The sequence below is a fragment of the Periplaneta americana genome, chromosome 4, assembly GCF_040183065.1.
Source record: "Periplaneta americana isolate PAMFEO1 chromosome 4, P.americana_PAMFEO1_priV1, whole genome shotgun sequence".
Classification (NCBI taxonomy): Eukaryota; Metazoa; Arthropoda; class Insecta; order Blattodea; family Blattidae; genus Periplaneta; species Periplaneta americana.
This window is the reverse complement of record NC_091120.1, coordinates 208,243,645-208,269,159: the sequence shown is the minus strand read 5'-3', so window position 1 is coordinate 208,269,159 and position 25,515 is coordinate 208,243,645. Positions and strand designations below refer to the sequence as shown.

Sequence of the window (25,515 nt, the reverse complement as noted above, 5' to 3'; positions counted from 1 at the left end):
TTGTTCCTAGCACCCTCACAACTCAAGCTTCGTGACTGCATATACTAGACTGTGCTTATATACCTAGTTATATTAGTTAAGAAAACAGAGAGAAATAATTCTCAAAATGGTGTTGCCTCGCTCAGTGTTAACATTTGCAAAGGGAAAGTTACACGAATCTTTTTATCTTGTTCTTTGAGTTCAAAACGAATTTTAAATTTATAGAATAAAGCCGAAGCTGTCTTCTCAGAATTCGCCACACTGTTGGATAAGTCATGTCCAAACGTTTTGCAATTGTATTAGCACTTGATTTTATGAAACCTCCTATGTGATTGTAGCTACATAACATACATTTTAAGGAGGAAGAAAAAATTTATTAAAAATCAATGGGCCTACATAAGAATATGAAGTAATTCGGAAGAATACTTCTGAAGCCAAAGTGAGTAAAGAGGAATGACATTCATGCCACCCTGTTTGTTGGCAGCCACAATCACAGCGGATTTGCCCCGGAATTAAATCGGTTGCACCCTGAAAGAGCGCCGATTACACAACACTTGCGTGAGAAAGCCTGTTGTCTGTTCATCTGTTGACGTTCTCGTGATACACTGAGCAGTTTGTCTACCACGACTCTCAAAATTCTGCGTTTCCTCACGCTCTCTCAGCATGCAACCGATTTTATTCCGGGGCAAATTCCCTGTGATTACGGCTGCCAACAAATAGGATCGCTTGAATATCATTCCTCTTTATTTAACGACATCACTCTGGTTTGCAAAGAAGAAGAAACCATATTTCAGAGATTTGACCTATTGTTGTAGACTTATGGGACACCCTGTATATATTTTTCTACATTCAAAAAAAAAAAAAAAAAAAAGAAAAAAAAAGAAAAGAAAGAAAGAAAAGAAAACCCATTCTACGCCTTCCTATATGTGCATCCTAAAATGTTTCACAGTTATAACTAAAATATTAGGAGGCCTGAGATTTTTAAAATAGTACATTATGCAACGAGCCTATAATGGTAGTAATTAAGACGCGAGTATGTTTGTTTATGAAACGAGCGCAAGCGAGTTTCATAATTTTCATACGAGAGTCTTAATTACCATTATAGGCAAGTTTCATACGACTTTTTATGTTCGACCATATTTCTAACTTGAAATTATTCATAAGTATTCATATTATGGTTATCTAAGTGAGGAGCGGAACTGACCTTCTAAATTGTGAGATGTGCGCAGACGCGTAAGTATTGATTTTTTCCGAAGAACGAATGTCATTGACCTTGATATAATCTAGAGAATAACATGAACATTAATCTTGATATAACCTGGAAATTGATTTAGAATTGAAAAGCGAGATGACAAATTGAATTTATTTGAATATTATTTACAATTAACGCTAATTATTATAGTAACAGGACATAACCTTCTGCGACAATATTGGATTTCCAGCCTCCGTGACGTTTCGCTAATTGTCTTTCGATTGCATATCCGAGAATAATCTATACTTGCGCTTTTATAATGCTACAATGGTGATTTCGGATTGGCTGAACAACTGAACTATAATGAATAGGTGTACTTTAATGAGGTGCATTAAAGGGCTGGTACCAGGTGTATAATTACTACATTTCGGCATGGTCGAGCATAAAATTATTTAAGTAATTCTTTAATTTACAATAACTTCAAAACTATGTACCCTAGTTATTTCAAATTCGGTGGGTGTCTTTTTTAACCATATAAATAACACTAAAAATATATGATGAAATTTGTTTTAACAAATGTTCAACTCTGTAGGGTCTGCACTTAAAGAAATGGAACCAGAAGACAGCCTATATTTATCAAGATATCACCATGCATTGGAGCATTAATGTACGTGATATTCTGGATGAATGAAAGTCCCCTGCCCATGGATTAAACAGGATGGCCACCTCACGCCCCAGACATCACTTTTTGTAGGGTTATGTGAAGGACCGAGTACATACCAAAAAAAAAAAAAGAATTGAGTAAGAAGAATCATGATGCAGAACACTTGAAATACAGTTTACAGTCTTAATATCTTTTATGTCATCGGAGGCGATCTTCAGAGATATGGCCTATTGAACTAGACTTATGGGACACTCTGTATATATTTTTCTACACTCAAATTGTACAAAAAAGAAAACCCATTCTACGCCTTCATATCATATGTGCATCCTCAAAACGCTTCACAGTTATAACTAAAAGATTAGGACGCATGTAAAGATTTTCAGTTTGCCTAATAAAACTTTTGAGACGCTGTAGTGATTGAGCAAACAGTGTTTTAATGTAATTACAAATAGAATTTAATGTTTCTTACATTACGAAATCTGGAAATTAATTTGTGTGCACGGTGAGTTGTACAGTAGTTTATTTTCAGTAATTAGGAGTCAATTTATGGAATGAAGTTTCACATAAGGGCCTAATGATATTATTAAAATATACATTAATTGCTTTCAATTACAGAAAGTGGACATTAATTAGACGTATTCCAAATAAAATATCCTTCATTGTTCTACATACGATAAAGTTACGCAAGAAACGATATTAATTGCAGGTCATTAAAATAATTATTCTTTTAGGATACATGTATGCAATTCCAGAGAATTAAGTCCTCCTTGCTTCGAAACCCGATATCTATTCCCCGCATCTGAGTCCACTTGAAGTGTGTTTCATTGTCAGAGGACGAGGTTGCCAGTTGAATTCTGGCAGTGGAGATTATGAGAAAGAATAATAACAATAATAATAATAATAATAATAATAATAATAATAATAATAATAATACTAATAATAATAATACTTACTTACAAATGGCTTTTAAGGAACCCGAAGGTTCATTGCCGCTCTCACATAAGCCCGCCAGCGGTCCATATCCTGTGCAAGATTAATCCAGTCTCTATCATCATACCCCACCTCCCTCAAATCCATTTTAATATTATCCTCCCATCTACGTCTCGGCCTCCCTAAAGGTCTTTTTCCCTCCGGTCTCCCAACTAACACTCTATATGAATTTCTGGATTCGCCCATATGTGCTACATGCCCTGCCCATCTCAAACGTCTGGATTTAATGTTCCTAATTATGTCAGGTGAAGAATACAATGAGTGCAGTTCTGTGTTGTGTAACTTTCTCCATTCTCCTGTAACTTCATTCCGCTTAGCCCCAAATATTTCCTAAGCACCTTATTCTCAAACACCCTTAACCTATGTTCCTCTCTCAGAGTGAGAGTCCAAGTTTCACAACCATATAGAAGAACCGGTAATATAACTGTTTTATAAATTCTAACTTTCAGATTTTTTGACAGCAGACTGGATGATAAGAGCTTCTCAACCGAATAATAACACGCATTTCCCATATTTATTCTGCGTTTAATTTCCTCCCGAGTGTCATTTATATTTGTTACTGTTGCTCCAAGATATTTGAATTTTTCCACCTCTTCGAAGGATAAATCTCTAATTTTTATATTTCCATTTCGTACAATATTCTGGTCACGAGACATAATCATATACTTTGTCTTTTCGGGATTTACTTCCAAACCGACCGCTTTACTTGCTTCAAGTAAAATTTCCGTGTTTTCCCTAATCGTTTGTGTATTTTCTCCTAACATATTCACGTCATCCGCATAGACAAGCAGCTGATGTAACCCGTTCAATTCCTAACCCTGCCTGTTATCCTGGACTTTCCTAATGGCATATTCTAAAGCGAAGTTAAAAAGTAAAGGTGATAGTGCATCTCCCTGCTTTAGCCCACAGTTAATTGGAAAAGCATCAGATAGAAACTGACCTATACGGACTCTGCTGTATGTTTCAATAATAATAATAATAATAATGATTTATTTAACCTGGCAGATTTAAGCCCATACGGCCTTCCCTAACACTCAACCAGGAGTAAATCTGCGTTACGAAAAACACTACAAATTTAGAAAGTACACTACAATTTTACACAAAAAAACTGAATAAGATAATAATAATAAAATGTAAACAACAAGTAAGACGAAATCAGACATAATATATAACATACAGAAAGAAAGAAAAAAGTATAATAAAATGTGAACAGCAGGTCAAAATAAATGAGACATACAAAGTATAAAAAAATAAGACAACTACTACTATTAATAATATTAATAATAATAATAATAATAATAATAATAATAATAATAATAGTAATAATAATAATAATAATACTTACTTATTACTTACTTACTGGCGTTTAAGGAACCCGGAGGTTCATTGCCGCCCTCACATAAGCCCGCCATCAGTCCCTATCCTGAGAAAGATTAATCCAGTCTCTATCATCATATCCCACCTCCCTCAAATCCATTTTAATATTATCTTCCCCTCTACGTCTCGGCCTCCCTAAAGGTATTTTCCCATCTGGCCTCCCAACTAACACTCTATATGCATTTCTGGATTCGCCAATACGTGCTACATGCCCTGCTCATCTCAAACGTCTGGATTTAATATTTCTAATTATGTCAGGTGAAGGATGCAATGCGTGCAGCTCTGCAATGTGTAACTTTCTCCATTCTCCTGTAACTTCATCCCTCTTAGCCCCATATATTTTCCTAAGCACCTTATTCTCAAAAACCCTCAATCTCTATTCCTCTCTCAAAGTGAGAGTCCAAGTTTCACAGCCATACAGAACAACCGGTAATATAAACTGTTTTATAAATTCTAACTTTCAGATTTTTTGACAGCAGACTGGATGATAAGAGCTTCTCAACCGAATAAAACAGGCATTTCCCATATTTATTCTCCGTTTAATTTCCTCCCGAGTGTCATTTATATTTGTTACTGTTGCCCCAAGATATTTGAATTTTTCCACCTCTTCGAAGGATAAATCTCCAACTGTTATAGTTTATATAATAATAATAATAATAATAATAATAATGATAATAATAATAATAATAATAATAATAATAATAATAATAAAATAATGCAGTACAAAGCATACGACGAATACAATATTTTTAGGTACACACAGTAAGGATAAAATTATGATTATCTATAGCTCAAATAATCACATTATAGATATACCATTATCGGGAAATATGGAAACAAAAAGATAAAATAAGTTAAATGTCACTAGAACACAGCAAAAAAAGTAAATATGTGGAAACATGCAATGCAACATGTTATAATAGTAATAATAATAAGTAGTAGAATGCAAGCAACCCTCCAAGAAATAAACACAGGGTATTCTAACTTTTACAAGGGCATCCGGACCTTGAAAAATTATGAACACTTTCACTTTTGTTCTCCATGCTACATTATACGCCTATTATTCTGTGCAATTTCCTCTTTCCAACGTATGTGAAACAGATTCACCGCCCGCATCTGAAGAACTGAATCACAGTTTTTGTAACAATCCGCAGCTGAGATGTACTCAAAAGTTTCAAGGTCATTTTCCACAACTTTCTGTACAAAATTCATCTTTTCTAATATTACTTCAAACTTTCAGGGGGAATTTATTGTAGGATAATGCATGACCTAAGACGGGAAAATTACAAAATTTAAATTGACAAAGGAGTTAACCCTAAAAATGTAGGAAAAATACTCAAATTTGCATTATATGAGAGAAATTCATAACTTGGAGATTAAATTATACTAGTGGCTGCAAACTAAGTTCATTAGATGTTCAAATAAACATTTTTCAGATTTATTTTCAATGAAGAACACCAGACATTCTGAAAGTTATTTGCTTCCATAATAATGAAAGATACTCTCTCTCGAGCCAATATTAAAGAAAACCACACATATAAATATCTACACCACACCGCCATTAAATATATGGAAAAGACCCAACCCCACTTGATTAATAACTATAAAAATATTTGATTTTTTAATAATATTATTATCTTACGTAAGTTTTATAGCTTTCTGTAACATGTACTATATGTACTATATAGCCGCCACTCAGTAAAATATAGAAATCAAAATCTAATTTAAGTTATTCTCTACATTTACTTATATAACCCCAAAACGTTTCACTTTCATATCATCAATATAGCATTAATATGTATAATTAATGAAAAATAGTCACATCATGGCATTAACTACAATAATATTTCAGTTCTAATGGTAATAATGTCATGAAACCACCTTAAGTTTTGTAGTTTTTAATATCCAATACACAGCTGTACCCAGAAAATTACACACCACAGAATCGAACCTGTAAATTATTTTTAGCAAGTTAAGTTTTTAATAACAAATTTAATTTGAGCTCTAAATATGTCAGTATTGTTGCAGATCATGGCCTTCGTGTAATATTGTTTACTGTAGTATGTGTTTTGTTTTATTCTCAAATGCTATTAGCTAGTTCTCAAAACTGACGACAGATGGATTTTGGAAAATAGGAAAATTATGTTGAAAAATTGACATTTCACAGAAAACTACTATTTTTCTGAAAAACTTTGAGTTCCAAGCTTCAAAATTAGTGGTCATTTATTAAAATCCGTCCAGCCGTTTTCCCGTAATTTCCATTACCAGTTCAAATTAGGGGAGAGTCGGGTAGTATCGGACATCGGGTAATATCGGACAGTGCGTTTCTTTCATCTAGCACCATATGGTAGCACCTGAATGGCATGGTTACGTTTCTCTATGCGACATCACAGAAACGTAACCATGTCAATCAGGTACTATCATCGTGTGGTAGATGAAAGAAACTCACTGTCCGATATTACCCGCTGTCCAATACTACCCGACTCTCCCCTATATATATATATATATATATATATATATATATATATATATATATATATAATATAGATTTTTGATTCAGGGGCTTTTTCACAAATCAAATTTTCCAATGTTATATTTTTTTCTAGCTGTTTGTTCCCAAAATGATTTTCCCAATCCAAAATTCCCAAAAGTCTTTTTCCCAATCCAATTTTCGTATATTTTTCCAATCCCTCTTCCCCAAAATCACCATTCTCAAAACAATTTTTTTAAATTTAGTTTCAAATCAAAATACAATAATTATTAAATGAAGTGTTGTATCCTATCGTTCTGAGATAATTAACATTCTGCCATATTTCTTACATGCTGTTTATTGCAAGATGATAGATTTTATGCGATTTTGAGTTTGTAACCATTTCTTCTTCGGTTTTAGCTTTTGCATACTGGCCTAAAGAAAGTTTCATTATTGCTTTTTCTGTGTCCACTACTTCTCACTGAACTCCTCAAGACAGACATGTAATGAGGCCTGACATATTTAAGAACTAGTGTACCTTCTTCCACGAAACGTAACTATAGTTACATTACATTAACTTAAATTTGATTAATATATTTCAGTATTATTTGTATTTATCCTGGTAATAATGAACAGTTTGACTCGTAGACATTTTGTTTTTCAGCATTAACTTCCCATGATTGTATGAGAAGATTCGAAGAGAACGTCAGGATGTAGACTTTCGGCTCCCCCCTACTACCAATAATGCACAACACAATGTCAATACGGCGGTTGCTGTCGTCTGCGATACAACGAACTTTTCTGTTGGTTTTTGAGTTCGTTATTTTTTTTTTCCCCTGATTATTATATGCTTATACAGGGACATCATTTTACTTTTACTAACATTTTTAATATTAACTTGCCTATACCTCTGGATCAATGCCGTTTGCTACCCCCTTCCACTACTGGAGTTCGATGATACTGGCGTAATATACAAACAAATCACTTTGGTAGGTATAGGAGGGAAGAGAAGTAGTTCATCCATTTACGTAAACTAGGAAATATCGCGCTTTTGGGTTTGACAATTTTCATTAGGTTTTTGTTTAATCAAAACACAGTACTGTATTAACAATAAGTGTTTTTACTCACGAACTGAGCTGTCCATGTGGACTTATTCATTATGCAGTGTATATTATACTGTCTACAGCACATTAGCGTACAATATAGAGAACGAAGTTAAATTGAAAAATAATCATAATATGGATATCTAAACACATTTTTTAAAATGGTGGCAGTTCATTTCGATACAGGCTTCAGTTCTAATGTGCATATTATAGACTATTGTACCTAATCCCAATTACCAGTTTCGTCCTTCGTACTAGTAACTCATGTTGAAATAATTCTGTACGGTATCTACTCAATAAAAAGAGTACTTTACGTACTGTAAATTCAATCTTCACTTCTGCCCGATCCGAAAAGATAAAATTACTCAGACATACTATCTACTCTCCGTCCAAGTGGTTATGTCGCAGGGTCGTAGAAAGGGGGGAAATCACGTGACAGTTAATTACTTAACGAGGCCCTTTTATTTAAGTTATTTTAATATATTACGTAGCCGCCCAATTCCTAACAGAAATTAATGTTCTCAGAAAAGAGCTAAGACAGCCCAGCCACTAGCTGGCGAATAAAAGGTGGTGGGGGAAACCGGAATAAGACGTAGCCAAATGGACGACAGTATCTGTGAGAAATGATTCAATATTGAAAGCTCTTTCGTCACAGGAAAACGCGAAAATATTTTTGGAACGTACTGTTTACTATGACCGTAAGGCTACTATGACTGTATATGCGGCCCTGGATCTCTGTGTAGGACGGTTGAACTTCATTAGTAGAAGAGGTGGGAGTGAAGTACATTAAAAAACTCAGGTACAATAAAATTGAACTAAAATAATATGATGTCCCTGTATAAGTTGTGTTAACTCTGGCTAAGTGGTTTTATAATATTTTATTTTATCAGTCTTAGTATTTGTTTTATTCTTGTTAATATTTTGTTTTATTATTATTATTATTATTATTATTATTATTATTATTATTATTATTATTATTATTATTATTATTGATTGTATTTTCATCTCATTGCCATTTTCTATCATTCATTCTCATCATCATTTGTTGTTTTGTTTCGTTTTGTACCTGTGCTAAACTGTAATTGGCCTTGTGCTGTTGTTTCGCACATAAATATTCTAAATAAATAAATAAATAAATAAATAAATAAATAAATAAATAAATAATAATTATTATTATTGTTAAATTATTTCTACCACCAACATTATTACTGATCTCTGTAAAATTTATGCAGACTCTACTGGACTGTACCCGAGCACGAGCATATGCTCATTTCGGGTATCTATTCATATGTATTCAATTCAAATGTAAATTGTGAATAAATTAGAATTACTTCGGCCATGCAAAGTAATCATAGTTACATTACAGTTAAGAACAACTAGTCTTGCATTACTATTAAACGCAGAATAAATATGGGAAACGCCTGTTATTATTCGATTGAGAAGATTTTATCATCCAGTCTGCTGTCAAAAAATCTAAAATTAGAATTTATAAAACAGTTATATTACCGGTTGTTCTGTATGGTTGTAAAACTTGGACTCTCACTTTGAGAGAGGAACATAGGTGTTTGAGAATAAGGTGCTTAGGAAAATATTTGAGGCTAAAAAGACGAAGTTACAGGAGAATGGAGAAAGTTACACAACGCAGAACTGCATGCATTGTATTCTTCACCTGACATAATTAGGAACATTAAATCCAGACGTTTGAGATGGGCAGGACATGTAGCAAGTATTCGCTAATCCAATAATGCATACAGAGTGTTAGTTGGAAGGCCGGAGGTAAAAAGACCTTTGGGGAGGCCGAGACGTAGATGGGAAGATAATATTAAAATTGATTTGAGGGAGGTGGGATATGATGATAGAGACTGGATTGATCTTGCTCAGGATAGGGACCAATGGCGGGCTTATGTGAGGCCGGCAATGAACCTCCGGGTTCCTTAAAAGCAAGTAAGTAAGTAAGTCTTGCATTGCTATATTGCTTGGAATAGTAACAAATGTTTTGCGGTAGGAATCGTGCTCTTCTGTGCAATATTTCAACCCACATGTTGAACCATGTAAGAAATGGAGTCCACAGTTACTGATCGACTATTATATTTCGAAAGCAAGTGCAACTCAAGTACCTTTGAGGGTTTATATGAATGTTGAACGTTTCATAACTGTGCACACTTGCAGTGACAGCGACAATGCAGGACATTGCCAATAGCAAGCCATGATGTCAACTTCCCATTCTCAGCCGTTCTCACAGCTTCTAGGCCAGGAATGTCAATTGATGCCCACAGGAGCAAGCGCGCGCTTTAGAGCCCAAGGAGGGCCTAAGCGATTTACAGCGGAAAAAAAGAGACAGACGAAAGAGGTGGTATATGCCGCTTGATCGAGCTATGTACAGGGATGGCCAGCACTGATTCAATAGATAAAGGGAAAAGAACTTATTGAAACTGTATCCATGGTAATTTTTAGATTTGCCTGAGAAGTATAAGTGCATTATAAGAATGTAAGTTTTAATTTTAATGCTCATTTTTCACAAGTTTGATTTTTTTATTCAAAAGAAATATTTTCTCAACTTTTCGTATAGAAAAGTGAAATTTTCAGGTATAGGCCTATTTATTTAGTAGCCTTACAGAATGTTTTCTTAAGTCTAATATACCGTATATACGTATTACTGAAGATAGTGTATTGAAAATTTTGAAAATATTCTCATGGAAATTTTTTGTAAGGAAATGAATTAACAAAGCAACTACTGTTACATCATAAGCAAAAGATACGTGCCCATGTGTTGTAAAAATGTCAGCTCTATAGCTTCAGCAGATTTCGAGAAAATAATTTAATATTCTGATGATAGGAAGACGCTCACAAATATCACCTTAAAAGCATAATGCGATAAGAGTTTTGTTATGTAATATTAGTTACACTTAAAACAGATACAGTACCTAGGTAACTTTGCTTTGTACTGTAATATTGTTTTGATTAGTTTATTGATTACTTTTGTAAGGCCAAAGATATCATCAATATAAATTCCAACTTATCATGTCATACTCAATCTCTTTCTTTGGAATATCACTTTCTTTATGACTGATGTGTTTCATCCACTTAATACAGTATAATATTATACTACTATGGAATTTAAGTGAAAATTTCTTCTTAACTCTCTATTATGTTATTAAGATTTAAAACACAAGTGCAATATTAAGAAATCAGTGTTAGTACTTTTGATTTACAGACAATATAGATAATATCAAACAGAAAGAAGCCATATAAATATAAGGACATAAAATTTCACGTTCCGTTTGAAGTTTGTGCACCACTGTTTTCTTAATCCAACAGGCTGCTTATTCATATACACAACCCTTCCTCTTTCCATACCTAGCGCTTAATGCCCGCGCACGATATCAAGGTCAGAAAAATGCGCTTGCTTTGACATCACTGTTCTAGAGGTTAGAATAGAACTGGGGAAGAGAGGGGTGGAAGCATGGGTAAAGCGTTGGTTCTCCGTTTACAATCCATGTCGCCGTGACGTTTCGTATCCATGTAGCACTAGACACTGAATACAAATCCCATCTACCCTACCATGTCAATGATGCGTGGGGTGAAAGGAAGGGATGAGTGACATTTTTCGGCTTGTAACGTATGCCACAATTGGTGTCCAGTTCTGCATTGCTTAAACAGACGTTCAAGTAGGTACGAGGCTATGAGGGTTCTGTGGGAATGTGGCAGATTTTAGAGAAGCGATAAAAGTATGAGGTGGGCTAGGAAAACGAAGTCTTGTAGGAGAATGTTATTCACGACCGTTTTGTCCATCAACAAGTTCCAATGTCTGTCCGGTATCGAAGGCTGGGTTCTGGTAAACAGGAGCAGCAGCAGCTGGTGGACTTGTGCCGTTTCTGCTCTGCAAGCTACACTGACTGGTACTTATAAAACTCCGTGCGCAGCCACCCAGCACCATCCAGTGGGCTTCAGGAGGTCGACCTGCAGCAATGGCACCCTCAGCGACGATTGGAGCCCTGCTCTCCTTCTGCTTGGTGAGTCACTACAACTGTCAGCAAGTGTAAACTTGACGTCTTTTTTTTTCTTCTCCACCAATGTCTTATTCTAAACTTCGGATCTTTAAGCTCCAAAATTTACAGATTTCTTTAAACAAACAATAAAAAATTCAGCTCATAGGTGCCTAAATAGCCTCAACAGAACTATGAAATAAACTGTAAATATCATCCATGTTGAATCTTTCGTACACTACTTTTAAAACTTGAATATAAATGATTAAATGGCGATCTTACTCGTGTTAATTGTGTAAGTATGTGCGGCTTACAGCTGTTCCGGTGCTACTTGACACCATGTCTTTGTCAAATACATAGCACAAGAAAATGGTTACAACTCAAACATAATAGACAACATCATAAGGAAGACAAAACAAAAACTCAACAAACACAAGAACAACAAAATACGACACAAACACAAGAACACAAGAAATATATCACACTAACATACGAAAACAAAAACACACACAAGATCGCATCCTCATTCAGAAAACAGAAATACAACATAGCATACAGAACAGAAAACACACTACAAAGACATCTCAACACACAAACAAATAAATACAACCACACAGGTGTATACAAACTCACATGCAATAGTTGCGACAGTTTCTACTTTAGACAGACAGGCAGATCATTCCAAACTCACAATACATCTACATATGCCGAACACATAACTAATGTTAATCACACATACAATAACATAAATACAGACATGGAAATCCTACACATACAACCCAAGAACTATAAACTCAACACACTAGAACAATATGAAATATACAGACACACTAAAACACAGATCAATTTCAGAACACACACACTATTTGACACAACTTTTCATCACACGAACGCACCCACACAACAGGCAGTGAAGTTGAGATAGCGCCGAGATCTAGTAGGCTCTGAGGATAGTGTCGAATAGCACCGAAATAGCTGTAAGCGACACATGCTTACATAATTAACACGAGTAAGACGCCATTTAATCAATTATTTGTAAATATCATGTCTAAAACGACCATTTGTCACATCTTATTCCAAATTAATGAAAATCTCTTATTCTTATATCCAGGATTATGATTTGAGTATTAACGATCTTACAAAAATCTGGTGCATTAGAAATACCCTTAACAACAGCCTAACAAAAATGTATAGCAACACACGGAACTTTTCTGAAGCCAATATTCGCACATTCCGATAAATATATTTCAGAAGGGAAGAGAATATGTGGGATTCTTCCAAAATATAGTGCAGCTGTTTTCGAGAGTGTGTGGGATGATTCATTGCTATCACTATTAAAACAAAAAGTTTTTACAAAAACCTGACTGGGTTAATCACAGCAGAGGATGAATTTATCTGCGAGGAACATCTGTTGAGTGTCATGTATGGAAGACCATATTTCTTTTCAATGTTTGTAGGAGGTCCTTTTCTGAGTATTAGTATTATTGCTAATATTATTATTATTATTATTATTATTATTATTATTATTATTACTTAGTTACTTACTTACTGACTTTTAAGGAACTCCATCTCACATAAGCCCACCATCGGTCCCTACCATGAGCAAGATTAATCCAGTCTCCATCATCATATCCCATGTCCCTCAAATCCACTTTAATATTATCTTCCCATTAACGTCTCGGCCTTCCCAAAGGTCTTTTTTCCTTAGTGCTCCCAACTAACATTCTGTATGCATTTCTGGATTCGCCCATACGTGCTACATGCCCTGCCCATCTCAAACGTCTGGATTTAATGTTCCTAATTATGTCAGGTGAAGAATACAATGCGTGCAGTTCTGCGTTGTGTAACTTTCTCCATTCTCCTGTAACTTCATCCCTCTTAGCCCCAAATAGGCAGTAGTAACATTAACATTTTAACATTTTTGTTTGTCATTGTGTTGGTAATTGCAATAATAATAGCAGTATTAGTATTAGTTGCAGTAGTAATACAGGGTGTTTCCGAGGTGGTGTTACAAAATTTCAGGGATGATGGCGAAGGGCACATGTATCAATTTGAGACAAGGAACCCTGGTCCGGAAATGACTGAGTCGAAAGTTTTAAGCAAAAATAGTTATGTGGAAATGAAATAATTTTATTCCTCTGTACACCTTATTTATGTGTATTTATCTGTACATCTTAGACATGCTGTATTCATCTGACGTTGTTTACGTTGTCTACTTACAGTATTCCATTCAGTGCGCTGTGTGAGGGGTGGGGACAGGAAACTACACTAAAGCAATGCAGATAGCGTAATGTGTAACGGACATGGTCGGTCCTGATATGCACGTCTGTAGACAGCAGTGTATGTGTTCAAGTTGCAGTGTCCAGTCGATGAGTCCTAGTGAAATGGAGGAGTACACGAGAGCGGAATAAGCAGACCTGATTTTCGAATACGGATGAGCGAATGGGAACAGTAGACAAGCTAACAGATTGTATCGGGTTACAAGTACCCACGTAGGAGACATCCGGACCATATCATTTTTCCACGACTGTTCTAAAGGTTAAGGGAAGGAGGGCACGTGGTCCCAAATTACAATTCCATTTCCACACAACTATTTTTGCTTATAACTTTCGACTCAGTCATTTCCGGACCAGGGTTCCTTATCTCAAATTGATACATGTCCCTTCCCATCATCCCTGAAAGTTTGTAACACCACCTCGGAAACACCCTGTATAGGTGGTACTAATTATAGTAATGTAGTGATGGTAGTAGTATTAATAGTAGAATAAGCTATAGCGGGTGTAATAAATAATATTGATGTTCGCATTATTCGTGATATTGCTTGTGGTGGTAGAATTAGTGGCACTAGTAATATTGTCGCTAATAGTAGTAGAGCTAGTGATATCTGTAGTATATTTAAGCTATTCTGTTTCTTGTTTACAAGTCCTGCCTTCCCTTCCGAACTTGAGGCCAAGTCTGTCAACATATTATCTCCAAGGAGTTAGGAATCTAACGAATTTATAACATACAATACGAACATTTTATAAAGAACGTATCTTTTATTGCAGGTTGTCCAACATGCGACAGCGAAACCTCAAGGTAAAGTATATAAACACAGTACCAACGACGACAAAAGTAGAGACGGAATTGAGACCATTAGGTGAAAAATATTTAGTCTCCCGCTGAACATCTGGAAAGTTCTGATGGTTTATAATAATAGTAATAATAATAATAATAATAATAATAATAATAATAATAATAATAATAATGTTTTATTTTCTCTGGCAGAGTTAAGGCCTTCTCTTCCACTCAACCAGCCTTAATCAATACAATACATATTTAAATTACGAATATTTACACTACACTTAAAAGGTTCTCCAGCAACATTTTTTAGTTAAGTTTTAACAACTAGTAGACTACATATTTATTTAAATTTATATAAACCTATAAGATAAAGTAGTAACTTAATTTATGAGCTAATTTAATTCAATCAGTTATAATTAATTTGAGATTTGAGATAGCTAGTAAAATGATGAAAATTAATTTAATATAATCTTACCAGAACTATGATACAGGGGGGAAAATATATATAAATCTAAAATATATTTCTATGATGAGAATATTAATGTAATTGCCATTAGAGGTTTCGTAAATCTATTTCCAGAAATTAATGATGATAATAATAAGAATGTACAGGTGTTCGTTTCATTATAGGTAATAAATATTAATCAGTAATTAATCTATTAAGCAAGAATTTATGTAATTTTGACCTAAATGAAGTTATTGTCCAACAACCCCTTACATCACTCGGAAGCGAGTTCCAATTTCTTACTTACTTACTTACTTACTTACTTACAAATGGCTTTTAAGGAACCCGAAGGTTCATTGCCGCCCTCACATAAGCCGGCCATCGGTCCCTATCCTGTGCAAGATTAATCCAGTCTCTATCATCATACCCCACCTCCCTCAAATCCATTTTAATATTATCCTCCCATCTACGTCTCGGCCTCCCTAAAGGTCTTTTTTCCTCCGATCTCCCAAGTAACATTCTATAAGCATTTCTGGATTCGCCCATATGTGCTACATGCCCTGCCCATATCAAACGTCTGGATTTAATGTTCCTAATTATGTCAGGTGAAGAATACAATGCGTGCAGTTCTGTGTTGTGTAACTTTCTCCATTCTCCTGTAACTTCATCCCGCTTAGCCCCAAATATTTTCCTAAGCACGAGTTCCAATTTCTAGCAACAGAAACTGTATAAGATGAAGAATATAAAGATGTCTTGTGGTAGGGTATAATGAGTAAATTGTTATGATGAGATCTTGTACTTAGCTGATGATATGCGGATAAATTTTGAAAACGAGAAGCCAAACAGATTGGGGTAGCGGTGCGCAGAATTTGAAATAAGAGGACAAGAGAACGCAGGGCTCGTCGATCGCTTAGCCTTAGCCAAGACAGAGTTTGGAAAGACGGGGAAACATGATCATACTTACGAATATTACAAATATAACGGACGCACGCATTATGCACACGTTGTAGCCTGCTGCTCAAATTTGCATTTAGGTTGCTTAATATAACATCGCAGTAGTTGAAGTGTGGTATCACGAGTGTTTGTACAAGGATTAATTTTAGTTTATCAGGAAGAAAGTGCTTCAGTCGCTTTAATGAGTCAATAATAGAAAATATTTTTTTGGAAGTGTGATTCACTTGTTCATTCCATTCCAGGTGACAATGCATATAAATGCCAAGGTTCTTCACAGTCGAGCTGCATGGAATAGTAGTATTATATTTTACAATTATCGGTGGCAAATTTTGTTTGTCACACTTCGATCTTTGATGTTCTATTAAGATAGCCTACGATTTACTTGCATTTAGATTAAGTCCGTGCGTTTTCGACCATATGGATATTGAATTCAAGTCATCATTAACTTTAGTTATAGCGTCATTTATGTAGTTAGGTCAGATATGCAGATAGATGTGTATGTCGTCAACATAAATATGGTGTCGGCAGTATGTTAGATTAGAAGAAATATGATTGATATAAATAGAAAATAGTAAAGGTCCTAGGACAGAGCCCTGTGGTACGCCAGTCTTCGTGGTTTATAGACAACATAATTGCGTCGTTCAGTCATTGCATAAGAAACGTATTTTCTGTGTTTAAAAATCTACATACGACATGAGCTTGTGGCACTTCCCTGTTCTTGTTTCAGGTCTGTTGGGAGGCATGACGGCTGCAGGCGGTGCTATGGGTGGGGCAGGTGTGATGGGTGGAGCCGGTATGATGAGTGGGGCCGGTATGATGAGTGGGGCCGGTATGATGGGAGCAGGAGGTATGATGGGAGGTGGAATGAGAAAATATGTAAAGAAAGCAACTGAATATCATGGCGGAGTAATGGGGGGTTTGGGATCTATGGGAAGTGTAGGAAGCATGGGAGCTATGAGAGGCATGGGAGCTGTGGGAGGCATGGGAGCTGTGGGAGGCATGGGAGCTGTGGGAGGCATGGGAGCTGTAGGAGGCATGGGAGCTGTGGGAGGCATGGGAGCTGTGGGAGGCATGGGAGCTATGAGAAGCATGGGAACTGTGGGAGGCATGGGAGCTGTGGGAGGCATGGGAGCTGTAGGAGGCATGGGAACTGTGGGAGGCATGGGAGCTATGAGAAGCATGGGAACTGTGGGAGGCATGGGAGCTGTGGGAGGCATGGGAGCTGTGGGAGGCATGGGAGCTGTGGGAGGCATGGGAGGCTATGCTTGGAACGGAATGGGAAGGTATGTTCCCGGAGTTCACAACGGTATGGGAGGACAAGTGTATGGACAGGGAGGTTACAACACTGGTTTAATGGCTGCAGGCATGATGGGCGGAGGAGGTATGCTAGGAGGTCTGCTGAATGACCGCATGCCAGGAGGAGGAAGTATGATGAACGCAGGAATGTTTCGCGGAGGTTTCATGAATGGAGGCATGTTAGGCGCAGCAGGCGCGCTGGGAGGGGGTGAGCTAGGCGGAGGAGGAGTGCTGGGAGAGAGTGCGGTAGGCGGAGGAGGTGTGCTGGGAGCGGGCGTGATGAATGGAGGTATGCCTGGAGGAGGCGTGCTAGGTGGAAGAACAGGCACGATGCCACACGAAGGAATATGAAGAGATGCGTCGACAACCCGGAGAGAGGCGCTGCATGTGACATCTCCAAGAGAGTGGCCAGTCGACAACTGAGCTCCAGTCATCAGGGTCGTAATGCTGTTCATTCCTTAGAATTAAATTATTTGCAGAAATGGCAATAGTTGTAACGTTTACATGTACAGATACTTCTCAATTCATTGAGATTTGTTTCGTAGTTCGATGAAAATGTTAATGATAGATATACTTTTGGCAATGTCTGCAGAATAACCTAAAATGTAATATTGCAATAGCACACAATTATACGAAATTGGATCTAGGGCTAACTAATACCAGAGACGACTCTGGACTCCTTTGTTAGGCAACATACTCTATGCTTTATATGTATAATAAATTGTACTATTTTATGGCTCCTTTCATTGCATTCTTTATTATGACCTTAAAATGTCAACCATACTAAAATGAACCTCTTTAAACCTTGTGACACTGTGGATAATGTAACGAAAATGAACCTCCTTAAAGAATATATGACATTGTGTGCTATATAAATGAAGATGTTTAGTATCTACAATGCAAGGGCGAACTTTTATAAACAATATGTGACACTGTGGAATACGTATGAATCTCCTTAGAGAACATATGGCACTGTGGAATACTGATGAACATCCTTAGAGAACATATGGCACTGTGGAATACAGATGAACATCCTTACAGAACATATGACACTGTGGAATACATATGAACCTCCTTAGAGAACATGTGACACTGTGGAATACGTATGAATCTCCTTAGAGGACATATGGCACTGTGGAATACAGACGAACATCCTTAGAGAACATATGACACTGTGGAATACATATGAACCTTCTTAGAGAACATGTGACACTGTGGAATACAGATGAACATCCTTAGAGAACATATGACACTGTGGAATACATATGAACCTTCTTAGAGAACATGTGACACTGTGGAATACATATGAACCCCCTTAGAGAACATGTGACACTGTGGAATACATATGAACCTCCTTAGTGAACATGTGACACTGTGGAATACATATGAACCTCCTTAGAGAACATGTGACACTGTGGAATACATATGAACCTCCTTAGAGAACATGTGACACTGTGGAATACATATTAACCTCCTTAGAGAACATGTGACACTGTGGAATACATATGAACCTCCTTAGATAACATGTGACACTGTGGAATACATATGAACCCCCTTAGAGAACATGTGACACTGTGGAATACATATGAACCTCCTTAGAGAACATGTGACACTGTGGAATACATATGAACCTCCTTAGAGAACATGTGACACTGTGGAATACATATGAACCTCCTGAGAGAACACGTGAAACTGTGGAATACATATGAATCTCCTTAGAGAACATGTGACACTGTGGAATACATATGAACCTCCTTAGAGAACATGTGACACTGTGGAATACATATGAACCTCCTTAGAGAACACGTGAAACTGTGGAATACATATGAACCTCCTTAGAGAACATGTGACACTGTGGAATACATATGAACCTCCTTAGAGAACACGTGACACTGTGAAATATATATGAACCTCCTTAGATAACATGTGACACTGTGGAATATATATGAACCTCCTTAGAGAACATGTGACACTGTGGAATACATATGAACCTCCTTAGAGAACATGTGACACTGTGGAATACATATGAACCTCCTTAGAGAACATGTGACACTGTGGAATACATATTAACCTCCTTAGATAACATGTGACACTGTGGAATATATATGAACCTCCTTAGAGAACATGTGACACTGTGGAATACATATGAACCTCCTTAGAGAACATGTGACACTGTGGAATACATATGAACCTCCTTAGAGAACATGTGACACTGTGGAATACATATGAACCTCCTTAGAGAACATATGACACTGTGGAATACATATGAACCTCCTTAGAGAACATGTGACACTGTGGAATACATATGAACCTCCTTAGAGAACATGTGACACTGTGGAATACATATGAACCTCCTTAGAGAACATGTGACACTGTGGAATACATATGAACCTCCTTAGAGAACATGTGACACTGTGGAATACATATGAACCTCCTTAGAGAACATGTGACACTGTGGAATACATATGAACCTCCTTAGAGAACATGTGACACTGTGGAATACATATGAACCTCCTTAGAGAACATATGACACTGTGGAATACATATGAACCTCTTTAGAGAACATGTGACACTGTGGAATACATATGAACCTCCTTAGAGAACATGTGACACTGTGGAATACATATGAACCTCTTTAGAGAACATGTGACACTGTGGAATACATATGAACCTCCTTAGAGAACATGTGACACTGTGGAATACATATGAACCTCTTTAGATAACATGTGAAACTGTGGAATACATATGAACCTCCTTAGAGAACATGTGACACTGTGGAATACATATGAACCTCCTTAGAGAACATGTGACACTGTGGAATACATATGAACCTCTTTAGAGAACATGTGACACTGTGGAATACATATGAACCTCCTTAGAGAACATGTGACACTGTGGAATACATATGAACCTCTTTAGATAACATGTGAAACTGTGGAATACATATGAACCTCCTTAGAGAACATGTGACACTGTGGAATACATATGAACCTCTTTAGATAACATGTGAAACTGTGGAATACATATGAACCTCCTTAGAGAACATGTGACACTGTGGAATACATATGAACCTCCTTAGAGAACATGTGACACTGTGGAATACATATGAACTTCCTTACATAACATGTGACACTGCGTAGTACACAACAATGACATGAAATGCGCAAGAAAGTACAATGGAATAGAATACATTACAATAATTTTCTCAATTAAGGAACATGCAACATTCTAACAATGACAAAGTTTGGCACGTGCAGTAACCTGTCTGCTGTTACTTTAGATCTAAGAATCTTTTTTACTTTATTTCATCTTACTATTGTTGACGGTTGATATGAAACACTTCTGTGTGTTTCTGATGCAATGACTTCATAATTCCTTTGCCCGCAATGCCATCACTATAATTTACACACCTCCTCGGGGAAATTTTAAGCCATACAGTTACATTGCAGTCAGTTATTGTGTTGAGAATCAAACATACTGTACGTGCAAACTACACTGTATTCTTGTTCCAGTGAAGATCAAAACGGTATCTTTTATTTTACCAACATGCCTATTTATTATTAATATACTCCGGAAATATTCTTCGGATGAAGTTTAAAATGAAATGTGTTTCGCATGTTTACAAGCATTTTGCAGTCAAGTTCGACTAATAACTATTTCGCATGCTCATACACTTCGCACGCATTGAATTGAAAAGGTTAGTTCTGTACGAGGGACAGGAAGGATACGCTGGTACTACAGGGGAATATCGGCACGTGCAATACGTCACCCAATTCCTACATTCAAACTACAGTCGTATTGTTTTGAATGCTTTACTTCTGATTCTGTTTTCAAATGCAGAGTATAGATCTATGATAAATTAATAAATAATCATATGAAGTTGCATCCCGAAATTAGTCCCAGCTTACAACAAATTTTTCACTATGGTTCACTCAAAGAGTATCGTACGTGTCTGTTAACACCAAGGCTGGCGGTTTCGAAACCCAAACAAAGAAACGATTGTGACTATTCGTCTACGTCAGCCGTGGCGAAGAAGAGTTCGTGCGCCGAATCTCTGTGTAACCTGCAACGTGCATAGCACCTGTGGAGGGAGGCGGACACCCGAAGGGGAAATGAAGCAACTGTCTGACTCAGTAACGGATTTTCATTTTCCTTACGTCCAGCATTTAAATATAATTTTATACAGTACAAGGCTACAAACTAATGTTTCGTACGTACAACGAAAAGAGAAATGTACAAGAAAACATAGGACACATTATCACAACCTAAAATTAACTGTCTTCAGAATGTCTCTGCGTCAGAGTTTCAAAATCAGGAATTAAGTCATTTACTGCCAGTCGTAGTTGATCACGAAGGTATTTGTCTGTCAGTCGTGATCTACATTTGGTTTTAACTATTTTCAATATTGAAAATAATTTTTCACAAACGTAAGTTGTAGCGAACATGGCTTCAACAGAGCAAGCGAAAGAACGAAGCTTCGGATACTTATTTTTTGACAAAGATTTGAAAAGTTCAACATCTGTCAAGTCCTTACATCTAGCTTTCATTGCAACATCACATTGTAAATCTATGAGTTCAAATTGAAGATCTAACCGCATCATTCGTACATCTGCTGAAAAAGGGTCGACGTACAGAAATATGTCATGCTCTAAATTTCTTAAATCATGAAATCTGTGTTCACAAAATTCTTGTTTAAGAATGTTCAGCATCTCAATGTAATATTGTAATTTATGAGGAGCAATATTTGGAAGAGACTGTAAACATGGAGTATTCTCACCACATTGGCAGCAAAAAAATGCGTCCCCTCATCCTACTTGAAACTTTCGTTTTTGTAGATGTACAGTACATGTATTGGAGAGAGACATTGCGACGATACGCCACTCGCAGATCAGAGGCAAATACAAATGGAACGGAGTTTGACTCCAGTGAGTGAGAGGGTGGGAGTTGTGGGAGGTAGAAATGCACAGCTATCCTTGCGAGCCACAATGTGCTCGTGAGTCGCATTTTCGCCGCGGCTGGTCTACGTCATGCAGTCCGTTTACACTCAGCGTAATACAACCACCGATTACGGTGATGTTAAGAAGAAGGTACCGGGAGTTCAGTCGTTAGTTATCCTTATGTAAGGCATTTTCAATTGCTCAACGTTTGAAGTTCTATAAGTATATAAACACCAGTATTTTCATGGCACAATCATTTATAAAATATAGGGATAGGGAAAAACATCGAATTTCAATCGTAATCAATTTCGAAAATGTGTGTATATCGACTTTCCAGAAAGTCGACTAGATAAGTTATACAGAATGTTTCCGAGGTGGTGTTACAAACTTTCAGGGTTGATGGCGAAGGGCACATGTTTCAATATTTATTTGAGATCAGGAACCATGGTCCGGAAATGACTGAGTCGAAAGTTATAAGCAAAAATAATTGTATGGAAATGAATTGTAATTTGGCACCATGTGCCCTCCTTCCCTTAACCTTCGGAACAGTCGTGGAAAAATGGTATGGGCCGGATGTCTCCTACTGGGTACTTGCCCCAATACAATCTGTGAACTTGTCTACTGTTCCCATTGGATCATCCGTATTCGAAAATCAGGTCTGCTTATTCCGCTCTCGTGTACTCCTCCATTTCACTAGGACTGATCGACTGGACACTGCAACTTGTACACATACACTGCTGTCTACAGACGTGCATATCAGGACCGACCATGTCCGTTACACATTACGCTATCTGCATTGCTTTAGTGTAGTTTCCTGTCCCCACCCCTCAGACAGCGCACTGAATGGAATACTGTAAGTAGACAACGTAAACAACGTCAGATGAATACAGTATGTGTAAGATAAATACACATAAATAAGGTGTACAGAGGAATAAAACTATTTCATTTCCACACAACTATTTTGGCTTGTAACTTTCGACTCGGTCATTTCTGGACCAGGGTTCCTTACCTCAAATTGATACATGTGCCCTTCGCCATTATCCCTGAAAGTTTGTAACATGACTTCGGAAACATCCTGTATATATAAGATATTTAAATTATTAATGTGTTGTTCTCCAAATATGTAGATATGTAAGTAAGATATGTAGAGGTTTAATGTTATTTCGAGTTATGTATCATAACAGGGATGTGAAACTTGGCATTGACTACCTACTTTAGGAACAACTTGTAGTCTGCGTAAGTAGTAGTTATGTAGTTGTAGCCACCTAGAACTGTTCGTGCACAAGCCGACAGTCCACCGGTGTGTACACACCTTTGTTTGTATGACCGTCTGCTCATGGCATGCGACCAACCTCTAGTATGCTATAGCCTAGTATCATTAACCTTATGTCCACGAGAATATTTCAGAATTCGCGATTGAAAATCAAAACGAGTCTTCACACAGGTCTGTAGCTGCTCTCAAAGCCGAGATATTACTGAATGAGGCCGCGTTGCATGGCTAATTTTCTACTAAAATTCCAAGCACTGATCCCCCTTGGCGAAGGGAGGTGGCGTCGTTGGGCGTGGTGAAACAAGTTATAGTCGCGTCGCTGTTATTTCCGGCATGATTCCTCCTCTTCTTACGTCGTAGGAAATGTAGGCTCCATAAAGACTAAGTAGGTCTAATCGTTCGCCATTTTAGTTCTTTCGTTGCCGGTTGCGCTTAGCAGACGACGCTATTTGCCACACTTAAATATTATCACATCGTGGTTCCTATGATAGTCAATCAGTCGCAGTGCAATTTTTAGGATTCATAGATAAATGTCTAAAGAAGGGAAGATTGAAATGCAACCTTGTGTTTTTTCTCAAATAACGTGAAAATTCTGGCAAAATATTAATAGGAACAAAAATAACTAATATTATAAATTTTCTGTGTTAAAAGGTACATAAAAGTATAATCCATTTAGATAAAACAAACTCATTTTCACCAAGATTCTTGACTATCTCAGCTCACGATTTTATAACACTGAAAGCAGCGCAAGGATTTCTATAAGGAGCAACCATCAGTCCTTTCGCCTTTAACAGACAACAGTGAGACTTCTGTTCTTCGCGAAGCAAAATCGCCCCTGTTTAACTCGCCGTAACTCGTAAACCAGTAAAGATTTTGAGTAGCAGCCATTTTTAAAAGTAATTTCCATTCTTTCTAAACATTTCTGCCGCTTTGATCGCCCATATAACGTGGAAAAAATGACATCTTGTACTTCATTGCAATAATCCGAATATAAATTGATTCACAGATACTGAATATAAAATAAATCACATCCCACAGTTCAGTGTAAACAGCTGTACACAAACAGACTTCCACTACAATTATTTCAGTTTATTTACTTTACGTCAACAATGTGTCACTACATGCGATTATTCTTCAAAATGGTGTGTCGTGAAATCTGGAATTCAACAAGGATCAGTTCTCGGACCTTTACTCTTCATGATCTATATTAGTGACGTGACTAATATAATAAAACACTGCAGATACGATATGTATGCTGACGACTTGCAAATTTATTTGCATTTCCACCCTGATGAGACTAGTGGCGCGGTAAACAAAATAAACGAAGACTTGAATTCGATTTCACTGTGGGCACACAAATTTGGATTAAGGTTAAATCCAGAGAAATCGCAAGCAATCGTAATGGGACATAATCATCTACGAAGCACTCTTGATAGTAGTACTATACCACATATAACATTGAATGGGATTATTGTTAAATACAGTGAAACAGTTAAAAATCTTGGCATTTTTATTGATAGCGATCTAAATTGGAACACTCAAGTAACACACACTTGCAAAAAAAATATTTTCTGAACTTCACTCCTTGTTCCATATGAAAGAATTTCTACCACTTACTCTAAAAAAGAATCTTATTCAGACGCTTGTAATGCCCCATTTTGATTATTGCGATTCCTTGCTAACTAATGTAAGTTCACTCTTAGCTGAGAGACTACAACGTGTTCATAATGTGTGCATACGATTCATCTGCAATACTCGTAAATTTGACCATATAACACCTTCCCTCCAG

The 25,515-nt window shown here is 36.8% G+C and overlaps 2 protein-coding genes across 2 annotated transcripts in view; one reads left to right on the top strand and one right to left on the bottom strand.

The window, feature by feature from the left end:
* Window positions 1-25,515, bottom strand: part of gogo (golden goal) — an 849,136-nt gene that overhangs the window by 153,183 nt on the left and 670,438 nt on the right. The gene's annotated exons all lie outside the window — the stretch shown is intronic.
* Window positions 11,722-18,254, top strand: LOC138698901 (uncharacterized PE-PGRS family protein PE_PGRS46-like). Its single transcript, XM_069825099.1, has 3 exons — window positions 11,722-11,788; window positions 14,809-14,839; window positions 16,951-18,254. The coding sequence occupies exons 1-3, from the start codon at window positions 11,744-11,746 to the stop codon at window positions 17,868-17,870; spliced, it is 996 nt and encodes a 331-aa protein (XP_069681200.1). The 5' UTR covers window positions 11,722-11,743; the 3' UTR covers window positions 17,871-18,254.

Bases quoted from the DNA above. Each gene is read 5' to 3' on its own strand.
- LOC138698901 (XM_069825099.1), top strand. From the start codon at position 11,744: ATGGCACCCTCAGCGACGATTGGAGCCCTGCTCTCCTTCTGCTTG. The intron at 11,789-14,808 runs GTGAGTCACTAC...CTTTTATTGCAG, and splicing joins CCCTGCTCTCCTTCTGCTTG to GTTGTCCAACATGCGACAGC. The intron at 14,840-16,950 runs GTAAAGTATATA...TTCTTGTTTCAG, and splicing joins TGCGACAGCGAAACCTCAAG to GTCTGTTGGGAGGCATGACG.